General features: G+C 35.5%; 1 protein-coding gene across 1 annotated transcript in view; it reads left to right on the plus strand.

The window, feature by feature from the left end:
- The window catches only part of LOC108780979 (membralin), a 59,231-nt gene extending 39,852 nt beyond the window's left edge, over positions 1 to 19,379 (plus strand). Inside the window, exons 10-12 of the mRNA XM_018548832.1 lie at positions 12,880 to 12,979; positions 17,389 to 17,755; positions 18,868 to 19,379. Of these exons, the coding sequence (XP_018404334.1) occupies positions 12,880 to 12,979; positions 17,389 to 17,755; positions 18,868 to 19,046 (646 nt within the window). The 3' untranslated portion in view covers positions 19,047 to 19,379. The remainder of the gene's footprint in view (positions 1 to 12,879; positions 12,980 to 17,388; positions 17,756 to 18,867) is intronic.
- The last annotated feature ends 1,766 nt before the right edge of the window (positions 19,380 to 21,145 follow it).

A 21,145-nucleotide genomic window follows, 5' to 3' on the forward strand; every position in this document is an offset into this window, starting at 1 on the left:
TCTATCATGAAATTGACATTAATAATACCATGATCTCTCTCTCTCTCTCTCTCTCTCTCTCTCTCTCTCTCTCCTACGTCATTTTCATCTTCTGTGTCTTCTTTGATTACCAACTCATTGTGTTACACTCGAAAACATTGAAGCTTTCTTTTAAGAATTCGATCATCACGTTTCTTTAATTACGCTACTATCACTGTTCATATTTTTTCCATATCTATGACTCGAATATCTATGACTCGAATAATCCTGAATTTTCCAGCGAGATTTGCAGTAAAAAAATGTCATCGTTAACTCATATGTAATGAATTTGAAGAGACGACGCAATAATATTATAATATAATAAATTTTTAATAAAAATTGCTTCTTAAATTTAAATAAAAATGATGTATGTTGATTAATTTTCTATTATAATTGTGGATATAACTTTGATTTAGAATACTATATATAGATATGTATAATTTTGTGTACTACAGCTGCACTGGCACAAGTTTCGCTAGCGTAAATCTACACTTATATAATTTATAAGTCAATTATAATATAATCGATGCTCGCGAACATTGAGGAGACTAACGATGTAATATCAAATGAAAGCTTCGTATTTGTGTAGAAGGAATTTTACTCGCGATTATCGCCAAGAAATTACAACTCCTCTCGCATATCATAAACGGAATCAGAGCCTGCTCGCAAGTTTTGTGAAATGTGGAATTACATCCTCTACTTGTCCGTACTCTCGGCACTTGGCCGCCGTACAACTAGCATATTTCTCAAGGCGAGGAAGTATGAATTTCTTACTCCTTGACAGGACTCGAACTTTAAAAGACTTCATTTACTCGATTCGGAAACTCTTGCCTTTCGTGACTCTTCTCGAAGGGTTATATATACTCGTGACTTTCTATAATAATCTGTACTTACTTGTTTCAGCGATCATTTCTTAGGTTACCAACAAATCTAAGCTCGAATTTGGAAATTGTATGTAGTTTTTCTAGGAATCAATTTCTTATTAAACTTTTTTTTACACTACAGAGAAATAATTAACTTACGAAACTTTAGCTATATATAGATATCGCGTGCAGAGATTTGAAAATTTAATCTAAGCCAAAAGGAAACTGATTAAAGTTGCATATATTGGATGCTTTTTCACTTTTTCAATAATTTATTAGACAAGAAGATATTGTTGAACAAACGAACCGTGACAGATTTCTGCTTTATAGAATGTGCGAAATCAAACTTAATCGGATTAGAAAATAACGAATCTGGTCGTCTTCGTCTTACCTCTTTGCTCTCTGCCTTTCGTGTTTCTCGCGCGTCGTTCAATTCCAGACCCTTAACAAGATGTAGCGAGAGCGCACAGCGCGATTTCACATCCTGAAATCGATCAGGCGTGATTCCTCATAATTGGTAACATTCGGCTCGCTGCCGCGACGCTCTCTCACGATCGACGCTTCATCTCGCTTTTCCTCTCCTCTTTGCGACGACTCGAAACGCCTCGAGCCACGAAGCGTACGAGGATGCCCGTATCGGGTGGCGTTACCATGGGATCGGAGTGTATCGCCGAGACCTCGTTACTTTCCCGATTTCTTACGTAATCGAGACGCCTCGCTGATTCGTCATTTCGCGGGGAGAGGCTGGTCTTCCTCGATACTTGTTAACGAGTGCTTCCTTTGGCTCGTGTAACGAAGAAAAACGAGAAGCGAAAATAAAGGACGTGGAAGAAATGCGCGCGAACGGTTGTGAGATTCCAAGCGAGAAAATTCCCTGTATCTCATTTAGCCGATTTAATGTTTACGGGGTGAGTATAGGTATACATACATACACACGCAACGCATGCACGCATAGATCGCACAGTTTTCGCCAAAGCTATTGATACTCCTGTGTGTGTGTGTGTGTGTGTGAAGAAAAAAAATTATATTTCTTTCAAACATGTTGCTTTGTTTTAACAATTTATTTTGGTGATATCTCGCATTATAATCGTCAAGATTATACATACGAAGAATGTACTGAATTTTTTCTTCACACTTGAGCGTATTACAAAATTAAAAATTATGATCACGCAGCTTTCGATTTTATTTGAGCTGTGAAATGTAAGGAAGGGCCTGTATTAAATCATGTTCTCTGGAAAATTTATTTGTAATCCGAACATCTATGGATTTCGATGGTTGAAATATCGTCAGGGAATTTTTCTATTTGTTTCGCTTTTTTCCTTTTTCTGTATCTCGGCATTTGAATTTCCATGGATGGGGGCGGGTTCGTGGAACCGAGGTGGAAATGGATGATCTCTACAAGTTAATTTGTAACTTGAGCATTCCGTCCAGGAGATCGGGGTGGTTTCTAGAGGTGGTGGCTAAGGGAAACAGCACGGCGGAGCGGTAGCGGGGGCAGCAGCGGAGGCGAGCTCAGGCAGGGTACACGGTACCTCGGGGTTGTTTGTTGCGCTAATGCCTAATTAGTGGAGTGGTATCGCGTCGCGACGAAAGCTGTAGCCGTCGCCATCGTCGTCGCCATCGTCGTCGTCGCCATTGCCATCGCCGACTCTCTGTCCCTCTACTCATCTATCGTGAAAAAACTAGTGAAGAAAATCGCGCTTTATTTTTCTGTTCACTGTCATTGCATTGTTTATTTCATATGTACATGTGTGTACTTTATTTTACCGTCAATAGATAATAATAAATTATGATCTATTTGCATCGATAAGATCGATAAGGAAGATATATATTGTTTGATGTATTCTTTATTGTTTATCAAGTTAAGATTTATGACATGTTATGTAACTTTTATAACTTATGAAGCAATTATGAAGTAATGACTAAAAAAGCAATTATATATTAATTATATAGACTTTGCAGTATCTATTTTAAGTAAAAGACGATCTTTTTTTTTTTTTGTGGAAGAACATATCGATTTCGTGCACAATAGGAGTCCTTGGAGAAAGAACTTCCAAGGGTGCGAGGTAATGCACCACCCGTGTCACTCCATCGGCCACCCGTCGATTGACTCTTTTCATTTCAATCTGGATACAAGCGCGCGATCGACGCCTATCTGCGGATATAATATAGTGCACCATGTCTAAAGAACTGTTAGGTATTCTTTTAATGTTGCTGGAACTTGATCGATATTATTTCATTGTATAAAAACACTGTAGACGATGATCTAGATGACGAATAGAATACAAAATATAAATTCTTGTATTTCTGTTTTTCTCGGCGTTTTGGGAAATATTTTTAACATTAAAATATTTTTGATAGTTGAAAAAGATGCGTGAGCTCGTTGGACACATGAGACCATTCGTGGCTTACACGAGCTGTTGCCTGCCAATAGCCAGCGATCTCTTAAACTCTAATTCAGCTATAGTGGCCGACCGCCGCAAAGTGGCCACTATGGTACCTAAAAGACTCATTTTATCGTTCCGCCGCTACTGTGGAAAGAAAATAAGCAATTTCCTCTTTATTCGGTCGCGACGTAGTCGATGCGAGCGAAACGCGGGGTCAATTCGCAGTCAAGCTTCGACATTAATACTCATTTCCCCGTAGATGGAAAGCGGCTGCTGTACATTTTTCCTTGGTAATCCGAGTGGTCTTTCCGATTTAAAGTTGTGCAAAATTATGCAAATCAAAGCGTAGTATTGTACAACAATATTATATATTCGATATAATTATCGAATAGTGACAAAACCATACACTCTTGTTAAAATCTAATAGTAAAAAGTTTAAAGATAAAAATTAAGTGATACACCGAGTTTAATGCCTGTATCATCTAATAATCTACGCTAATTTGTTCTATATTTTTATTATACTCGATAAGTACATGAAGAGATTGGTGCGACAAATTCTACAAACTCACTTATTAACTAATTTTATATATTTTATACATTAACTGAAAGGAAATGAAACTCATAAAGGGAATTGTATTCGTTATTTCCTTCAGGCGGGCAGTCAGGTAAAGGTATTCTAATCTAACTCCGTAGTTAATAGTTTAATCGTAGAGAATTTCTCGAAAGGAGAACCGACAAAGCGAGCGCGGTACAAATGTAGATTTCGCCAAGTGCTCACGTGGCAGATAGAGAGCTTGTGGGTTACGAGTTATTAGAAGCCACGTGTCCACGTGGCGCCGGGAAACACGAAAATCGGTATCGCTAGTACGAACGTATTTCCATCAAGTTTCTCGCCAGTATAAGATGAAATATTAACGATATTCAGCTCAGTTATCGGGATCGGTACGACCTTCCGATGACCTTTCGAAATTTGCTTTACCGGCCTCACGAGTTCGTATCCATGTAATCAACGCATTCCGCGGGGACGCAAACGGTCCGTCAACGATCGTAAATAATCTCGAGAAAGTTTAGGATGTAATTGGTCGTCTCTGATGACCACGTCGAGACGTTGCGCTGCATTTCTAACGCCTAATTCGATAATGCAGGAATCTTATTACAATATGTACTTACACGAAACATGCGAGTGAACACGTCAATTATGAACTGCAGAAAACACGAAAATTATCTAATATTAAAGTTTAATTCTTAATGTGTGTCCCTATATTATAATATAATTTTCCGGTTCTCTTTACTACACACGATAAATTGTATGTCCTATGAATTAATTTTTATCAATTTTACAAAAATATACAAAATTACGTGATCTTACGTACACTTTAACATTTTTAGAAAGTATTTATATGTATTGTGTATATATTTAAAAGAATTGTATATAAATATTATCAACTATAATTACTTGATACTTCTACTATACATTTCAAAGAGAAGAATTGCGAAGGATACGAATATGACTCAATTGTATATTGTAAGACTTAATATGCATATACTGTATGTTAAAAAATAGAATTTTCTACTATTCGTATTAGTCATAGAGTCGATTCTCGCGCTCTTTTAACAATTGCTGATTGAATTCCTAACCGAGAATGCTTCCTACGCGAGAATTGCGAAAATACATACTCCCGGTCGACGAAATCCGCTGAGCGTGATAAAATGATCCCTTTCCGAGTGCGCCGGCCGAGTAAGGCGTCGTTGAGGATCATTAATCATGCGATTCCACCTGCGGACGAAAAAGAAGAGTGAGAATGGCATTGAGAGGAGGATCTCCAAAGCCCACGCGCGCGTTATTGTACGCCTGGCAGGTTTATCCGTCCTTTAATGCAGCCCATCGCGTCCGCCGCGTTATACTGCTTATACACATACACACACACACACACACACACACTCACTCTCTTCGTGCCGCAATAATATAGAATAGGACTCGAAAATCGTTGCTTATTCCGCAAAGTGCGGGATTATCGTACGATGCCGCGTGGATGCGCGAGGGAGAATACCGCGACAATGCTAACCAAACAATGTATGCTTGCGTTCTCTGTGTGTCGTTAAGACAGCTTCCTTTTGCGTTAGAATTTTGATGGGTTCTCGACTATCCGAGAGTCGAATGGAAACTCCTCCCATGATTTTTGATCCAAGTAATCCGGGATGCGTAACAATTTTTTATTCTGAACAGTAGCTGTCTACGTTCACGAGCTCGTTGAGAGCAATGTGAAATAAAGTTATTCTCGCGTAACTAAATATCGTATCTGCAAACTCAACTTGTCCGTTACTTTGACCGTTATTTTCTTTTGGTCGATTTGACATGAGAAGGACCAAACATGGGATTTTGTAAATACATTATCCAGATTTGTTATCGACAATCTGCCGTTCTTGGGGATATTCGCCACATGGTTGTGTCCCACGACGTTTCCTTTTCATCCTCCCTTCCTTATCCTTCGACGTCTCTTTCTTCTTCCTCTTCTATATTACAGCCGTAAACTCTCTTACCTATTTACGTACGGCCTCTTTGGTGTTCGTCCGTACGATCCCGTGTGTTTACATCGATATTATTTCATTTTCCGCTAGTCCTGCCGTCCCGGGACACAACGGGACCGATGCGACGCGACACGATGCGGCGGTCTCCCATCGGACCACAATGGGGGCGTAACCTTATTTACCGGTGCACGGCCACCCCCGCTGTCTTGACCAAGATAAAGGCTATGTTCATTTACTGGTGTTTTCCTGGTATACACTCGAGGATCGATAAACTGTAAATTCGTTTACAGGGCTGGCAATATCGCTCTACGATTTTCTTAAATAGGAACGAGGCCGTTTACTTGATTTTTATAAGTTACTATAAAATTAAATTACCGGTGTATTTTTTAATGAGATTGTTTAGTACATTCAATAATAAGGATTTTAACATTTTAACATTTTTCTATAAAGCATTGCCACTTAAAGTAGATGCTGTTAAAAATCTCTTTTGTATATATTTACATCATTATTTTGCATTCCTTTACTTTTAGGAAGATTCTTCGAAGGATCTATCAATCCGATTGTACGACAGCGGCGACATCGTTGTCGTCGTCGTCGTCGTCGTCGTCGTCGTCGTCTCTTGGCGGTCAAACCGATATATTTTCTCAGCACTCGGGGCTTTCCCGTGAACAGAACACCGCGTCGTCTTGAGAACGCTAGGACTCTCTACCAGCTTCTTCGGATATATCCTACCATCGGCCATATCCACCCGGTCACGCCGGGTTGACCGCACACGTACATACACACTTGCTTGTACTCACGTAAACCTAGACCTAGACATTATACAGGATCGCTCAGAAATCACTTCTAATTTTCTCAGCTTTTTTTAATTTATCGTAATTTTTCTTACCAAAAGATTACTTGAGGTTATTAGCTTTATAGTTGTGTGTTAATATTTATTGTGAATGTTTGCTTATAGGATGGTATATAATATCTAATGTATTTATTTATGATTTAAAAAAGCGCATAACTTTTGAGGCATCCTGTATACATATATACACATAGATACACGTGCACATACTCGTGTGTGTCCGAGACTGATACTGGGGCTGCGAGTTTCGTTTCATCCTACTTGTTGGATAGGGTCTTTGGAGTGGCTAAAGGAAAAGACTTCTTCCTTTCTTTCCCTTCCTTCCTTCCTTCCTCCTTTCCTTCCTTCCTTCCTTCCTTCCTTCCTTCCTTCCTTCCTTCCTTCCATCTTTCCTTCTTTTCTTCCTTCTTTCATCCCCTTCTCCTTTTCTCTTCTTTTCTTCGAAATGCGTGGGGGATTGTTTGTACTCACCTCTCTTCCCATCGCTTCACCTTAGTCCTTCGGTTCTACGCCCCGCGGGAACCCGCCACCCCGTCGTCCAAAGCTCAGATTGCTTTTATACCATGGATTGATTGACAATATACTTACGTTAGCCGAGTGGACCGTACAGTTATGGAGACTGCTACACCCTCTTCGTCTTCCTGTTTCCACCCTGTGCCACCGCCGTTAAAGCGCGACCCTCTTCTGTTCGTTGGAACATCGCCGCGGGATCTTTTTACTCTTTTTTTCATTTCTCCCTTCCTCGTTCATTCACTTGTGTGAAAGTAAGCGATTTTCGAAAGGTACTATTTTTCGAAAGAAAATAAACAATTTCTTAGACAAGCGTACAATTTTATCCGGATGCGCCATGGTTAATCAGACATAATTAATTATAAAGACAAGTAAATATGATATGTAATCGGCCAAATGACGGTCAAGCAGGATAATTAATTATTTTTTATTAAAACAATCTATGTTGTGTGTGTTAAAGATAATAATATTAATCTGTGATAACTTCGTACAGTGCGAAAACACTTTTAGAATGTGACTTAAAAGAATTTTTTTTATATTGTTACGAAATTTTTATTAGAATTCGGATAAGAATGATTTAATATAGGCAGAGTGTCTTATTTAAATTTTCCTAGGCAAATATCTCAAAAAATACGGAAGATGTAGAAAATTGTTCCAGACAAAAGGTTGCATCGTTTAGAGGAGGCCTCATGATCAAAATATAGATTTGACTTTGAGTGACCTTTTCAAGACCAGATCAATGTGATCTATATTTTGTTAAATGAGACCTTCCATTTTTAATTGCACATTCTTGTAGTCTTTGTCGAGACGTTATCAGAATACTACTTACTTTTATCTTTTACATAAGTCATTCCCAAAATAGGAAGTTTCAAAGTTGACGTATCACCGTATCAAAAATACAATTGTAGGAATGGCCAAAATACAAAAATGAAATGTATCAGTAAGATAAAGTGCAATAGACGAATAGTGATATTTAGTGCTCTATGTTAATAAGGAATATAGTATAGTAGTAATTCGAAATGGAATTTGAAATGTTTATTAATAACAAACCAGGGATAGTGACCTTAGGTACATTTGATAAGTATACGACGTACCTCGAACCAAATTCATTGATACAATCGATGTAAAAACAATGGCGTATCAGAATGGTATGATATTCGAGACCAGCGTGCATCAAGTTGATACGCGTATCAAATATATTCAACGCGTCGTAAACGCTGATTGACTTGATACGTATGATACTGTTTTTGCCATGGTGGGGCGCGGCGCGTCGCAACGCTTTAATTGCAGGCTAAGATATCGTTGTATACGAAATCGAAATGTCTTATTTGTATTTAAAGTCTAATCCCTCTAGTATGACTACTTACGTCGATGTAAACAGGAGCGTATCTAACGCTTAGTTCGCACTAATTTGATACCTGCATCAAGAGTTTACGGTGTAAATTAAATCAGTAAAATACTTCCACTTTCTCACGGTGTACGTCGGATAATACCGGCGATACGTTAACTTTAAAGCTTTATATCTTTATATCTGGGAATGACTTGCGCAAAAGATAAAAATAAATTGTGTTTTGAAAACGTCTCGACAAAGGCTACAAGAACACGCAATTAAAAATGGGGAGATTCTATTTAATAAAACATCGATCACATTGACCTGGCCTTGAAAAGGTCACTCAAGGTCAAATCTATATCTTGATCATGTGGCTTCCTCTAAACTACGCAACTTTTGTCTGAAACGTTCTACTATACCTTCTGTATTTTTTGAGATATTTGCCTAGGGAAATTAAATAGGACACCCTATATATTGATCTTGTTAGTTGTTTACAGATACTATAATTACGATTGGAGTGTTTATCATAATCTTGTTATATGATTAGTGATATATTGTTTAGTCATTCTTTTTTCAATAAGAATGCTGTTTATTGAACCGTAATATATTTATTGGATTTATTTTTCACGATTCTTTGTTTGGTATTGTCTTTCGTATTCTTCGTATTGTAAATCTGTCACATGTATGCCGAAACTGATTGTTACGAACTGCATCAGACCAAAGGCAAGGCTAAGACAAAGTATGCCCTGGTGAATATTCTTTTGTACGATTTGTGACGTGTATATATATATATATAAGATTATATCTCATAAATTCATAACCATTCCTAGCGATGACATGCATTTTCGGGGATAACTGTTTCTTCTTCCCTGTCAATATCTATGTTAGGTTTTTTTTTTTGCAAAAAGTAGATGCAAAATGTTTTTTTGATGTATTAAATGTTTGAAAATATAATTTATCATCAAGATGTTTCTTAAATGCATAAATATTTTTATATGTGCATGATAGACGTTTCTTAAATATATTCGACGGTGAGAAGTTTTATTTTTAGTAAAATATAATGCGGCAAGCGTAGTTCTCAGTGGCTGTAGTTGTAAGAATTAACTAATTACAGTTGAATATTCGTATTAGGCTGATTGGTGAATTTTTACAACTACAACCACTTACACTACGTCTATGCAATATATTATAGAATAGCTTTAACTTAATTAATTCTATTGTAATAAAATGATCTTTTTTATTGTATTCTGGATAGTAATATTTCTAACATTAATAATATTATGATTTGTGTGTGTGTGTGTGTATGTGTGTGCGTGTGCGTGTGGACAGTAGTACGAAAAGTTTGTCGGCTGTACTAGGCGACTTGGGACTTGTTCGGAGTACGTTTGAAGTCCGAAAGTAACCCTGCCATTCTTCGGTAGGGTAGCACTATTCAATGAATTCAGAATGCGTTTGGAGAGTCTCCAGCTCCTTCTTTGCCCACCCCTTTTTCCAGTAAAGACGTATGAATCGTCGTCGGATGGTTGCGGTTCCTTGAGCGTGAGACACTTTAGAGCTTATGTCCCCGGAATACGTAACGTGGGATTTCGGTGGCGCATTCTTTCTCATCCCTTTGCCAACCTTCATTCGTTCCACCTTTTGTTTTACCGCGATTCTTTTACATTTTGGATATTAAAATCATTTTTCTCTCGTATGCAAGCACGCCATATTTATCACATAAAAATAAAACTTCTCACAGTCAAATATATATATTTAAAAAATGTTTCATGCACATATAAAAATATTTATGCATTTAAAAAACATCTTGATGATAAATTATATTTTCAAACGTTTAATGCATCAAAATAATACTTTGCATCTATTTCTTTGCCAAAAAAAAAAGACCTAACATAGATATTGACATGGAAGAAGAAACATTGTACGATCGTATAACGAATAGTTTTTATGTATCGTAAAAAAATTATAGGTTTTTAATAAATTACATTGTTATTATTGAGAATAAATGAAAACTGTCTGATAGAATATTTCACTGTATTACATGTAAAAAATATTTATATAATTTTTATCGATATTATATCTGATACAACGAATATTTTACTTAAATGTTTTTAATAATAGTTAATATTAAATTAGAAAGCGGTATTTAGTTGATTATTTCTGATTGTAACAAAACATAATTGAGTTTATTGGATATTTGTCCTGTATTGTGTCGTCGCAAGCGAAAATGGGATGCATCGGCCGCCTAAACTACGCTTTACGACTGGTAGCGTCGTAAAACGTAATGCAAAACGTTTACGAACCAACGCCCGTCGTACATAAATTTGCACATCATAAGATTTCGGATTCGCAAATGCATCTGATACGTATTGTTCAAAAACTAATGATTTTATCATAACTTAGGAATAGAAATTGAAAATTTCTAAGTGTATAATGTATTGTGATTTTATGATTGTGTGCATTTTAGTTCTTTTCGAATTTCGTGTTATAGCATGCTATACATACATATAATTGCTTTTTTAATTATTATTTTATATATCTTTTATTATTACTATTTTTTTATTATTTTTTTTATGTCATTGGACATGTAAGAACTTTTGTATGTGTTAGAAGCTTGTTATAAATTTAATTTAACAAAATAATATGTACTTTTATCGCGAAAATTATTATTATTGTACTATAAATTATTATTATTATTCAATAGATATAATAATAATTTATAGTATAACACGATATCCAATATATGAGTTGATTGAAACGCTAAAAGTCCGTCATATACTCTAGGAAATTAGTCGTCGTACTCATCGAAGGAATATATACCTACAAACTCGGTCTTCTTTTTCTATCACCACACCCCTGCTGATCGCTTTTCTTTCTTCGGTTAAGGGTGGCGTTGCCTCAACCCCGCCCTGATCCGTAAATATTGGCGACCTCGTAACAGCTCCTCGTAAAAATCACTTGATTACAACCCCTCCCTTCATCACCCAAACATCGTTCATCAGAGAAGAATTGCAATGAAAAATAAATGCTCGCACTTCTTTTTGTAAATATCTAAAATATAACAAAAATGATTTTATTCTTGTATAATTTTAATCATAACAAAAACTGAGAATTTTTGAGTTTAATTCTATCGTTTTTAATTTTTGAAATAATTGCTGATAATCATAATTAGATTTTTAATAATCAGGTGAATATATTTGGAAAATAGTTATTATTAAATCTTATAGGACTGTGAGAATTAAAATCAATGAAAACCGATAAGAAACAGACCGTAACAACTGGATCTTGGATGTTTCTATCTCTAATTGTAAATTTATATACTAAAGTTATATGTAGATTTTTAATTGCGCGCCTAATTTTTTCAGATTTGAAACGCAAGCTCTACTAAACTACCGCAGTAATATACGAGTTAAATTGACTAACAATTTAACAATTTTTGATGCTCTTTGCCCATCTTGGAAAATAGTATAAAATGACGGTTACGAAAAAAACGTTTCTTTCCGCTTTATGATTGAAAAATGGAGAATAGCGTAACAGAAAGGAAGATTAAGAAATCAATATTTGGGCATTATATTTATCATAGAAACAAATTGAATTAATATGATAAGAGAACGGTCTTTTATAAAAGTCATAACACTTCTCTCTTATCACATGCTGCAGTAATACGAAATTGATAAGTTTGCGAGTTCAAACACATTTAATTATATTGTTTAATTATATTAATTATAAATCTTGTAAAAATAATCATAAATATCAGCCTTATTTTATCTACAGATTTTGTAAACAAATTGAAGCTGATTAATTCTTAAGAAAAAGTATTTGAAAAAAATTATTTGTACTTACATACAAAAAATCGTCGAAAAATGATTTACAGTATTCGATACTTTTCACCTTAGTTTTTATGAGAATTGTGCGTGTCACTATATAGTTTGATAACGTATATTGCGTTACCTATGATATTTTTTTCGGACGTAATAACAGCGCATAGCCGCTAGCCGCGCAACGCGTCACCCTCGATATTTCAATAGGCTGAAACTCGATACGATCTGATCGATAGTTCGTCCATATTGTTGCCACGGGGTGGGAACGTGCCATGTATATCGTTACGTTATGTAACCTGTTAAGTGGCTTGATGTTGTTACGGATTTTAGAGATTATCACGTACACATCGACGGATAAATCTTGCTGCATTCCGTAATTTTATGTATTGTGGCGCTTTAATTTGCTATTTATTCGTATTGTTGTGATGTGTATTAATACAACACACATTTATCATTTGTTTCAACAATATTACGAAAGCTCGTATTTTATTATCTACTAATTTCGTGACGTACACATTCATTTCTGATACATTATTTTTTGACGTCTAAATCGTACGTGTGATTTTTGTTTCAGATTTTTCTACTTGTATCACTTCTCTTTCTACGCGTATCATTATCGATTTAACGGACAATACAGCAGTTTGGCATTGGTTACATCTTGGCTCTTTATACAGGTGAGTATATTTTGTTCTTTTCATTACGTGCGAGAATGAGAAACGCGCTCGCGCATATATGAGTCCATTGATTTTAAATCTTTATCTAACAATAAGTTTGAAAATCGCGTAAAGTATGATCAACGAAGAATGCGGTCAGGAATAAATTGTTTGATGAAAGTATGCGAATATAAGTACTTGGTAAAGCACAAGTATTTATGCGGTGTATTTTGGGATTAAAGTGGCGCGCCGTCGCGGTCGGACCGTGAAATAATCGTCTTCGCGATAAAAAAAACTTCTACGGGAATAGAAAAGTTTTTTCAAGAAAAATTGTTCTTTTGCATTAAAACGGATATTGATCACGAATATTCCATGATCTACTTGCGAGGATTTTGGTTGATATAGTTGGCCTTAGAATTTATTGTATAGCGAAGAAAAAAATCTTTCAACAATTGAGCTGCTTAAAAATTGTATCATTGATATATACTCTTATTAATCTTTTGGGATATAGACATTTTATATATAACGTAGAATATTTATTAATTAAATGTTTGATTTTCAAATAATCTTTATAAAACAATAAACAATGTTTGATAAAAAATATTCTATGCTTCTGAATAATCTATTCTATTTAAAATAACTAAGTATTAGGAAGCAAGAGTAAATTAAAATCTATCTAGATAAGAAAAATGAAATTTTATATTGCTGTACTTTTCAGTATAAATCACATTTGAATTGAAGCATTAAAGTGCAGAGAATGCCGTAGATATAGATTATATTGTCTATATGTAGTTTTCATAAAATAAACGTATATACATACCTGCAATATTAATCTTTTTCATTGTTTTTATATTGTGTTAATTAATATTCAAAACATAAAATTTTGCTGCATCAAAAAATATACGCTGAAATTTTATAAGAGAGAGGTTGAATAATTGGAAAAATATGCTGTTTATTTAAAATTTTTTATATTTTTAATTCTCCAAGACTGAATAACATTAATTTAATACGATTACATCGCAGCATTTGTATGAAATCATCTTTTGCTTGTCGATTGTAATTATATGGCGAATCTGTATAAAAAATAGAACATGAGTTAGACTTGCGAGTTTGCACTTGCGCCTTTAAGAATCGCGTCGAAATAGATGAAGGAAAATGGAAGCGTAATATTTTGCATGCGATCTTGTCGGCTACCGTTGGAAGTCCTGCGATTGACAGCAACCGTAGCAGGACGAAGAACGAGCCGTGCCATGGCCGTGGTCGCTTGGCTGGATAGCCTAAAGCCGCTATCGCTCAAACTTAAGTTACGTAAACGCAACCGGGACAATGCTCTTGACAGCTCGATCGATAGAAATAATTTAATGCGGCTTCTTGGTTCCCATATACAAATACGTATAAGTATACTTTAATGCGGGAATCTCGTTCTCTCGTCGAGAAGGGCGTGTCCCGTTTCTTCCATTAAGAACATAGGCTGTTTTAAATAATAGTCGGTGAGGTATTGTCATTTTCCATTAAGAAATATACACTGTTACTCTTGATCTCTTAAATTTTTGCTGATTTGGAATTATTTTATTAATTACGTTACCATTGTTTTCTATGTGCGAGCATAAAATGAATTATTCTTGCTTTCGTTCGTTATCAGCACATTGGGTGCATTCAGAATGACAACCGCTTATTACTGAGCGATCAGTGAGCAATTTCATCTAATTGGTCTATATTTTAGGATCTAACGGAATATGCCAATCAGATGCAAAAGCTCACTGAGCGCTCAGTGAGCGGTCGTTGTACTGACTGCACCTATTGCATCACATTCGTGATAAAATTTATATAGTGCAGATCTTTTACTCTTTGCACTTTATATAATTTGACGTAGTTATTGGTTATAATTGTACGTTTCTCTCTACATTTAAGTGAAGTATCTATCGAGTTACAACAAACGATCGATCGTAATAGAACATTTGCTATAAGCCGCTGGAATTTTAGAAACAAATTTGCCTGCTATGCCAATAATACGGTGGGTAATCTGATTGGAGAGCGTACTTTGATAACGCAATAACTTATAATTAGATGATCGCGATGGCCGTATTAACAGGTATTATTATAACGGCGTTACGATAGATAGCCGCTACGTTAATAACTACATTCGATATGTACTGTGTACATTTCATGCGTAAAAACTGAATACCATTAAAGTTTAATGGAGTGGTTAATTCACTCGATAAAAGGTGTAAATGCATCACGATGCTGCATCATTACGCGCTGGGGAAAAAGATTACATTATTATGTCGTATTCGCCATTCAATTGTTGAACACATTTATTATCGATCATTTTTAGAATTATAGTCTATTTTAACGAAAGAAGACTTATTGGGGCGCAATAATTTTAGCTCGGTCCACAACTTTGCTTTAATCATTAGGCTTTAAGCTATAAGCACTAACAATAAGTAGTAAACTATATAAAACTTAACATGTTACATCAAGTAGTCCATAATATGGACATAATCTTTAAGACATCAGTACCTATCAGACAGCGAGGTTATATGCAACATAGCAGCATTTAAATATAAATATGAGATCAATAATATAATATAATATTGGGTTTGCTGTGACATATATTTGACGAGAACTTCGTCATCAATTCTGTCAATTTTGCTTTCTATATTGTCAAATACTGCAGGTCTTATCACTCGCGATGCACATACATTTAAAATCTCATTATCCAGGACTTATGTAGCAATAAGAAATGGGAATTACCGATTTCTTTACAGCTCTCTTATGTTTTACGGATTAAAGTAAGTTTAATATAATGTCATCTATAGCGCTTAAAATTTAACGCTTAAGATCCACTTAAAGCAAGGTTGTGGACCGAGCATTGGATGTAATTAGTATACATTCTAAATGTGAAGTATATTGTATTTAAAAAATTGCAATTCTTATTATCGCTATAAAATAAATTAATAATTATTTCAAAGTATAATCTATAATATATATTTCAAACATTTCAGATTATATCTCTTAAAATTTAAGATTAGTGTTTAACGTTAATATTACAATTGCAATAAAAACATTGTCCGTTATTATTATACGATCGTTCTAATATAGTATAATTTTATTTAGTTTTCTTTGTTTCGTGGTAAAAGGTTATCGAATCGAATGTATATTTACATTATATGTGACATAGCAATTACTCTTATATCTAAATACATAGATAAAATAATATATTGCCCATTTGAGAACGCAAATTGAATATGCTTTACAAGTAGAGCGCGACTTAAGCCGTTACGTCGTAGATGATGACAGTCTTTGCTCGACAAGCGAGTTATGGGTTCGTTAACATGATCGACGGTTTAACGAGCGACAATTATTTCCTGGGAACGAGTTCACGAATACCGCGCAGCGGCAAAATTTAAAATGCTCGGGGGCACGTCGGCCGAGAATCGTTTTGATTCCCGGATGGCAAAGCTCTCACCGACTGTTGCCGTAGGTCAGAGTTCAGCCGATTAGCCCCGCGGCGTGATTATACGTCGATTCGATATCGATGTCATTGGCGTTGATTATCCGCCAAACGAAAACTTGATATACTCGGATCTTGTTCTCGTTCCTGCAATCCGCTCCTACACTTCTACACTCTTCGTCCATCCGTTCTTTTCCATCCACCTTGAGATCCACTCCCGCTCTTCACCAATCTTTCTACCAGTCTTCTTTTTCTCAAACAGTGCGGAATCGTTCCGCTCTTGCCGACGAATCACCGAGAATATCATTTCCTCCGCGTCGTTGACAGATGCCCAGACGCCGAGATATCTATTTTCCATATCCAGGAGGAGTTTTCCTCTCGCTCATCCGCTCGCCACCTTCGCCCTCCTACATACACGTTATTTGTTCATGTTAGAGATTTTTCAATCTTGAAAGAAGAAAACATCAAAATAAATGCAGTTCTCATTGGCACGCGTTATTACATCTCAATTCCAATTGCACGAGGTTCGTTACTTTTCGTTCAATCAAGAGACGTCCTTAAATTATTATCTAATGAAGCAATAAGCTATTTTTAAGAATAGAGAATTCGGTTTCATGGCATTCATGCTGTGTGAGAAGAGAAGCTGCGTTATTGCGATCGTTACGATCAATGCGGATCGGTAGAGACAAGGTTCGAAGCGATTGCGTAGAAAGAGAACGCTGATATAGAACGAATTTGGCGAATTTCCATATAAATTTGCTAGGCGCGAGCGGCTCACATTGCATACACCGAACGAGTGTATATATATCCACGTGTGCCGCGAGATATATCTCGCCAGGTGAACTCTTGTTTTTTCTTTCTCCAACAGTACCCGACATAGACGCGCGAGGAATGGCGAATTCTTATAGCGACATACAAAAGGACAAAATGCTGTGTGTGTATTATACAATTATTGTTTATTTATTTGTTGTTTCAGCACTCAATGTTATATTTCTTTCATCACTATGAGCTACCAGTGATTTTGCAACAAGCGCAGCTTCAACAACTACTGTTTCGTAATCATATTCAGCCTCAGGCACAACCAGCGACGCCTAGCACGGCCCCAACTACCCCGGGTTCAGGCTCGTCGCCATCACCGTCGCCGTCACCATCAGCGGCACCTTCACCTTCGTCGAGTCCGAATTCATCGTCGATACCTATGACGGAACAGACACAGCAAAACTATATTACCGAGCTTTCTCAGCTCGATTTAGAACCTAGCAATACAGAGGCACAACATACGGATACTGCGCAACAAACATCCACGGCAACGACGGCTGATCATCAAGATGATTCTATTCGAGGTACGTCATCGATTTCAATATTTTTGGTGTTATTTTCCATTGAGCCATCGGCTTAAAGATCATACTAAAAAATGTTGGATATAAAAGTTTGATTTAATTTTAATAAATTGCAATTTTTTAATGTAGTTGTAAGCTAAATTTACATTTCTAGAAGTCGTTTTCTCTTTATAAATATTTACATTTGAAGAGAAATTGTGAATGGATTAAGTAAAATTTTATTTGGCATTATACCAGAGGGTTTGCGGGTTGTCGCCGTGTCTTTCTTCATTATTAAATTTTATTTGGCATTTTAAAAGAATTAAACGTATCATTAGATATTGTATATTTGATCGAATTTCGATACCCAACGTACTGTTTCTGTAAATTTGTGTAGAGGAGCAAATTAAAATGGTACATTTAATTGTATAATATACGTATATATACCTATTTCAACTTTTATACAATAGTAGGAAAAAACTTCTCTCTATTACGCTTGCACTTGCGCGATCGAGTTAAATTTTATGAAGCATATTAAGATTTACACATTAATAGGAACAATGAGCTGCATAACGTTCCAATAACAAGCCGATAGAAAAATGATTCTTGGAGATTCAATCTGATATGAGAGAAATATGTTTGAGTAATTTTTGAGATATCATATAACCTATTGTAATCGTCAATAATTCCGTGATTACGCATTCCGCGTGTCGATTCGCGCGCGTTTCATCGGTTTAGAATTTTGAATGAGCACTTTGTAGATCCTGTGTCACTGACACTCGTCGCTTTTGAGCGCCTACATAGTTTGGCACGCGATACCGCGCTATCGTGTTTCAATTCGACGATCCAACTAGCACTGATTATTTTTCTGGGCTTTTAATTTCACCTCTCGTTTCACGTTCGTGGCTCGGATAATCGATAATCGTTTTAACACGCTCACGAGCGTTATGTCGGAAATCAGTTTATTTACAGCTATGGTTTGACTTACAATTGCGCATTGCATCACATTTTTACTACATATAACGACCGTTCAATTTTTATTACGGATATTTGTTATCTAATTTGTACCCTCTTTGATATAAATATGATATTTCTTTATGGTATATAATGAAGAACAATCTTGCGTTAAATCGCAGTGTCGGAGGACACGACAGTGTTCACCACGTCGACTTCCGTTGCAAAGACGGAAGCGGTTCCCTCAGCGTCCAGAGCTACGAGTTCGCTCACCGATACTTCGTCCTCCGAAGGCTTCGAGGTCATTGAGTCTACTGAGGTGGCGAAGGAAACGTCTGTCGAAGACAAAAAAGAACATTAGACTTTGACTATGCCAACTGCGTAACAGTCAGAGCACAGAGTGTATCATTTCCACATGACTGCTTCCGTCGATTTCTTTTCATAGGAAATCGGCGCAATTATAATATTTTGTCACAGAATTATAAAGCAATACGGTCTCTCTGTATATGAGAATGAACAAGTTAACATGTGTTCGATGTGTTTCGATGTTCAATTTCAATAAAATGAAGATGAAATTAGAAATCGATTTTTTGAAACTGTCATAGGTATCACGCTTCGAGATCAGACCCAATAGACGAAGAGGCAAAGATTTATACAGCGGTCTTATGGAAATAAATTTTCAATCATAATAATATAAGCGATTATCGGGTTTCGAGTTTCATGCAGTTATATGTTTCAATGTTAGATTCGTTATGAATCAAACAAGTTAGAAGTGACATAATAGCAAAGTTAGCTTTTATGAATGTAATTTCAAAATGATAAGATCATCATATTTTTAATTTATCGCGCGTTTGTATATGAATCATTTATTTAATTTTTCTTTATAACATAATTTTTTAATTCAGTATTCCCTAAGAGTGTTTTATATTTATTAATATGATACAAGAGATATCTTATTTGTTTGTTGAAAGATACGTTACACACAAATGGCAGATATATTGCAATAAATATTATCTTCCATTTAAAATGCATCTTCGCGAATAAATTCTTGTTAATTTGCAACTTATTTATTTCATAAATATTTCTCTTACTGAAGTGAATAATTTCAGAACGTATCTCTTTTCTATATACATATATGTTTTTGTTTAATTATTTTATGTATTTATTCTATCTCACACATTCACGTGACAATTGTCAAACTATCCTTCAAAAATAATACGATTAAAATAAGAAACATATACAACTATTACTTTCATCGAATCTCTAATTATACTAAAGATTACGAGATTACTCGAAGATTGCAAGGAATTGTATTTAAGATTGAAATTTTTACATTAAAATTAATTAAGATGCTTTAAAATTTTCACTAAATAATTTTTTGTACAAATCTTTACAGCGAGATAGTTGAGCATTCAACTTATCTCTGCACTCTTCGTCTTTTGAAAATGTTAGAGAAGCCTGTCGACGAAACCGCCAAGATTGCAATTTCTAAGCGCAACAATCAGGATACCTAATAAATATTCTTTTACTTTTTTTTCATTCATTCCACACATGCAGTGGCGGCAGAAATAATAAGTACACTGCAGATAAATCGTAATTTTATTCGCAGAAGACAGAAAAAAAAATTCAGATCAATTATTATGTGTAGAGGTGATACTTTGAGGCTTTACAATTTAAAAAATTAATAATTTTTCGCCTAAGCGTCATACAATCATGAAATATTTAGTTTTAGAAAATTTTTGACAAAAAGTTATTGGCAAAAATAATAGGTATAATTGCACTATGAAATATATTGCACAACAGAAAACTATTTAAAACATATTCAGAAAACTAAATCTTGTCTTTCTGACTAATATGTAGTCGCGTAGCCCTTATTTTGCAAAACTGCTTGACATCGGCGGCTCATTGAATCTACTAAGCGCTCGCATATTGATTTTGATGTGTTGTACCACGCTTTCTGAATTTTTTGCCATAATTGAGTTTTATTTTTAATTTTCTATGGGACTGCCTTTTTTACTTCATGCCACAAGTTTTCGATGAGATTTAAATCAGGAGATTGTGCTGGCCATTTTATCACAGAGATTTGATCACTTGATTATCTTCAAACCACGTTTTTACAAGTTTCAACGAATATTTTGGATCATTATCTTGCTGAAAAGTCCATATCAGTGGCATATTCTCCTTAGCATAGGGTAACATGATATTATTTAAAATATCACGATAAATCTCTTTTTCTCATCGTTTCCTTGATCCAGTACAGAGGGCCGACACCATTGTAAGAGAAGCATCCCCAAACCATAATATTTCCTCCGCTAAACTTTATTGCCTTTTTTAGTAAATTTAGGATTGAATGTAGCATTTGGAAGCCTCCTCACAGTTAATGCACCATCAGTTCCGAACAAATTAATCTTTGTTTCGTCGCTCCAAAGAATATTTCTTCACTGTTTCCCCCCCCCCCCC

The sequence above is a fragment of the Cyphomyrmex costatus genome, unplaced genomic scaffold, assembly GCF_001594065.2.
Source record: "Cyphomyrmex costatus isolate MS0001 unplaced genomic scaffold, Ccosl1.0 scaffold75, whole genome shotgun sequence".
Classification (NCBI taxonomy): domain Eukaryota; kingdom Metazoa; phylum Arthropoda; class Insecta; order Hymenoptera; family Formicidae; genus Cyphomyrmex; species Cyphomyrmex costatus.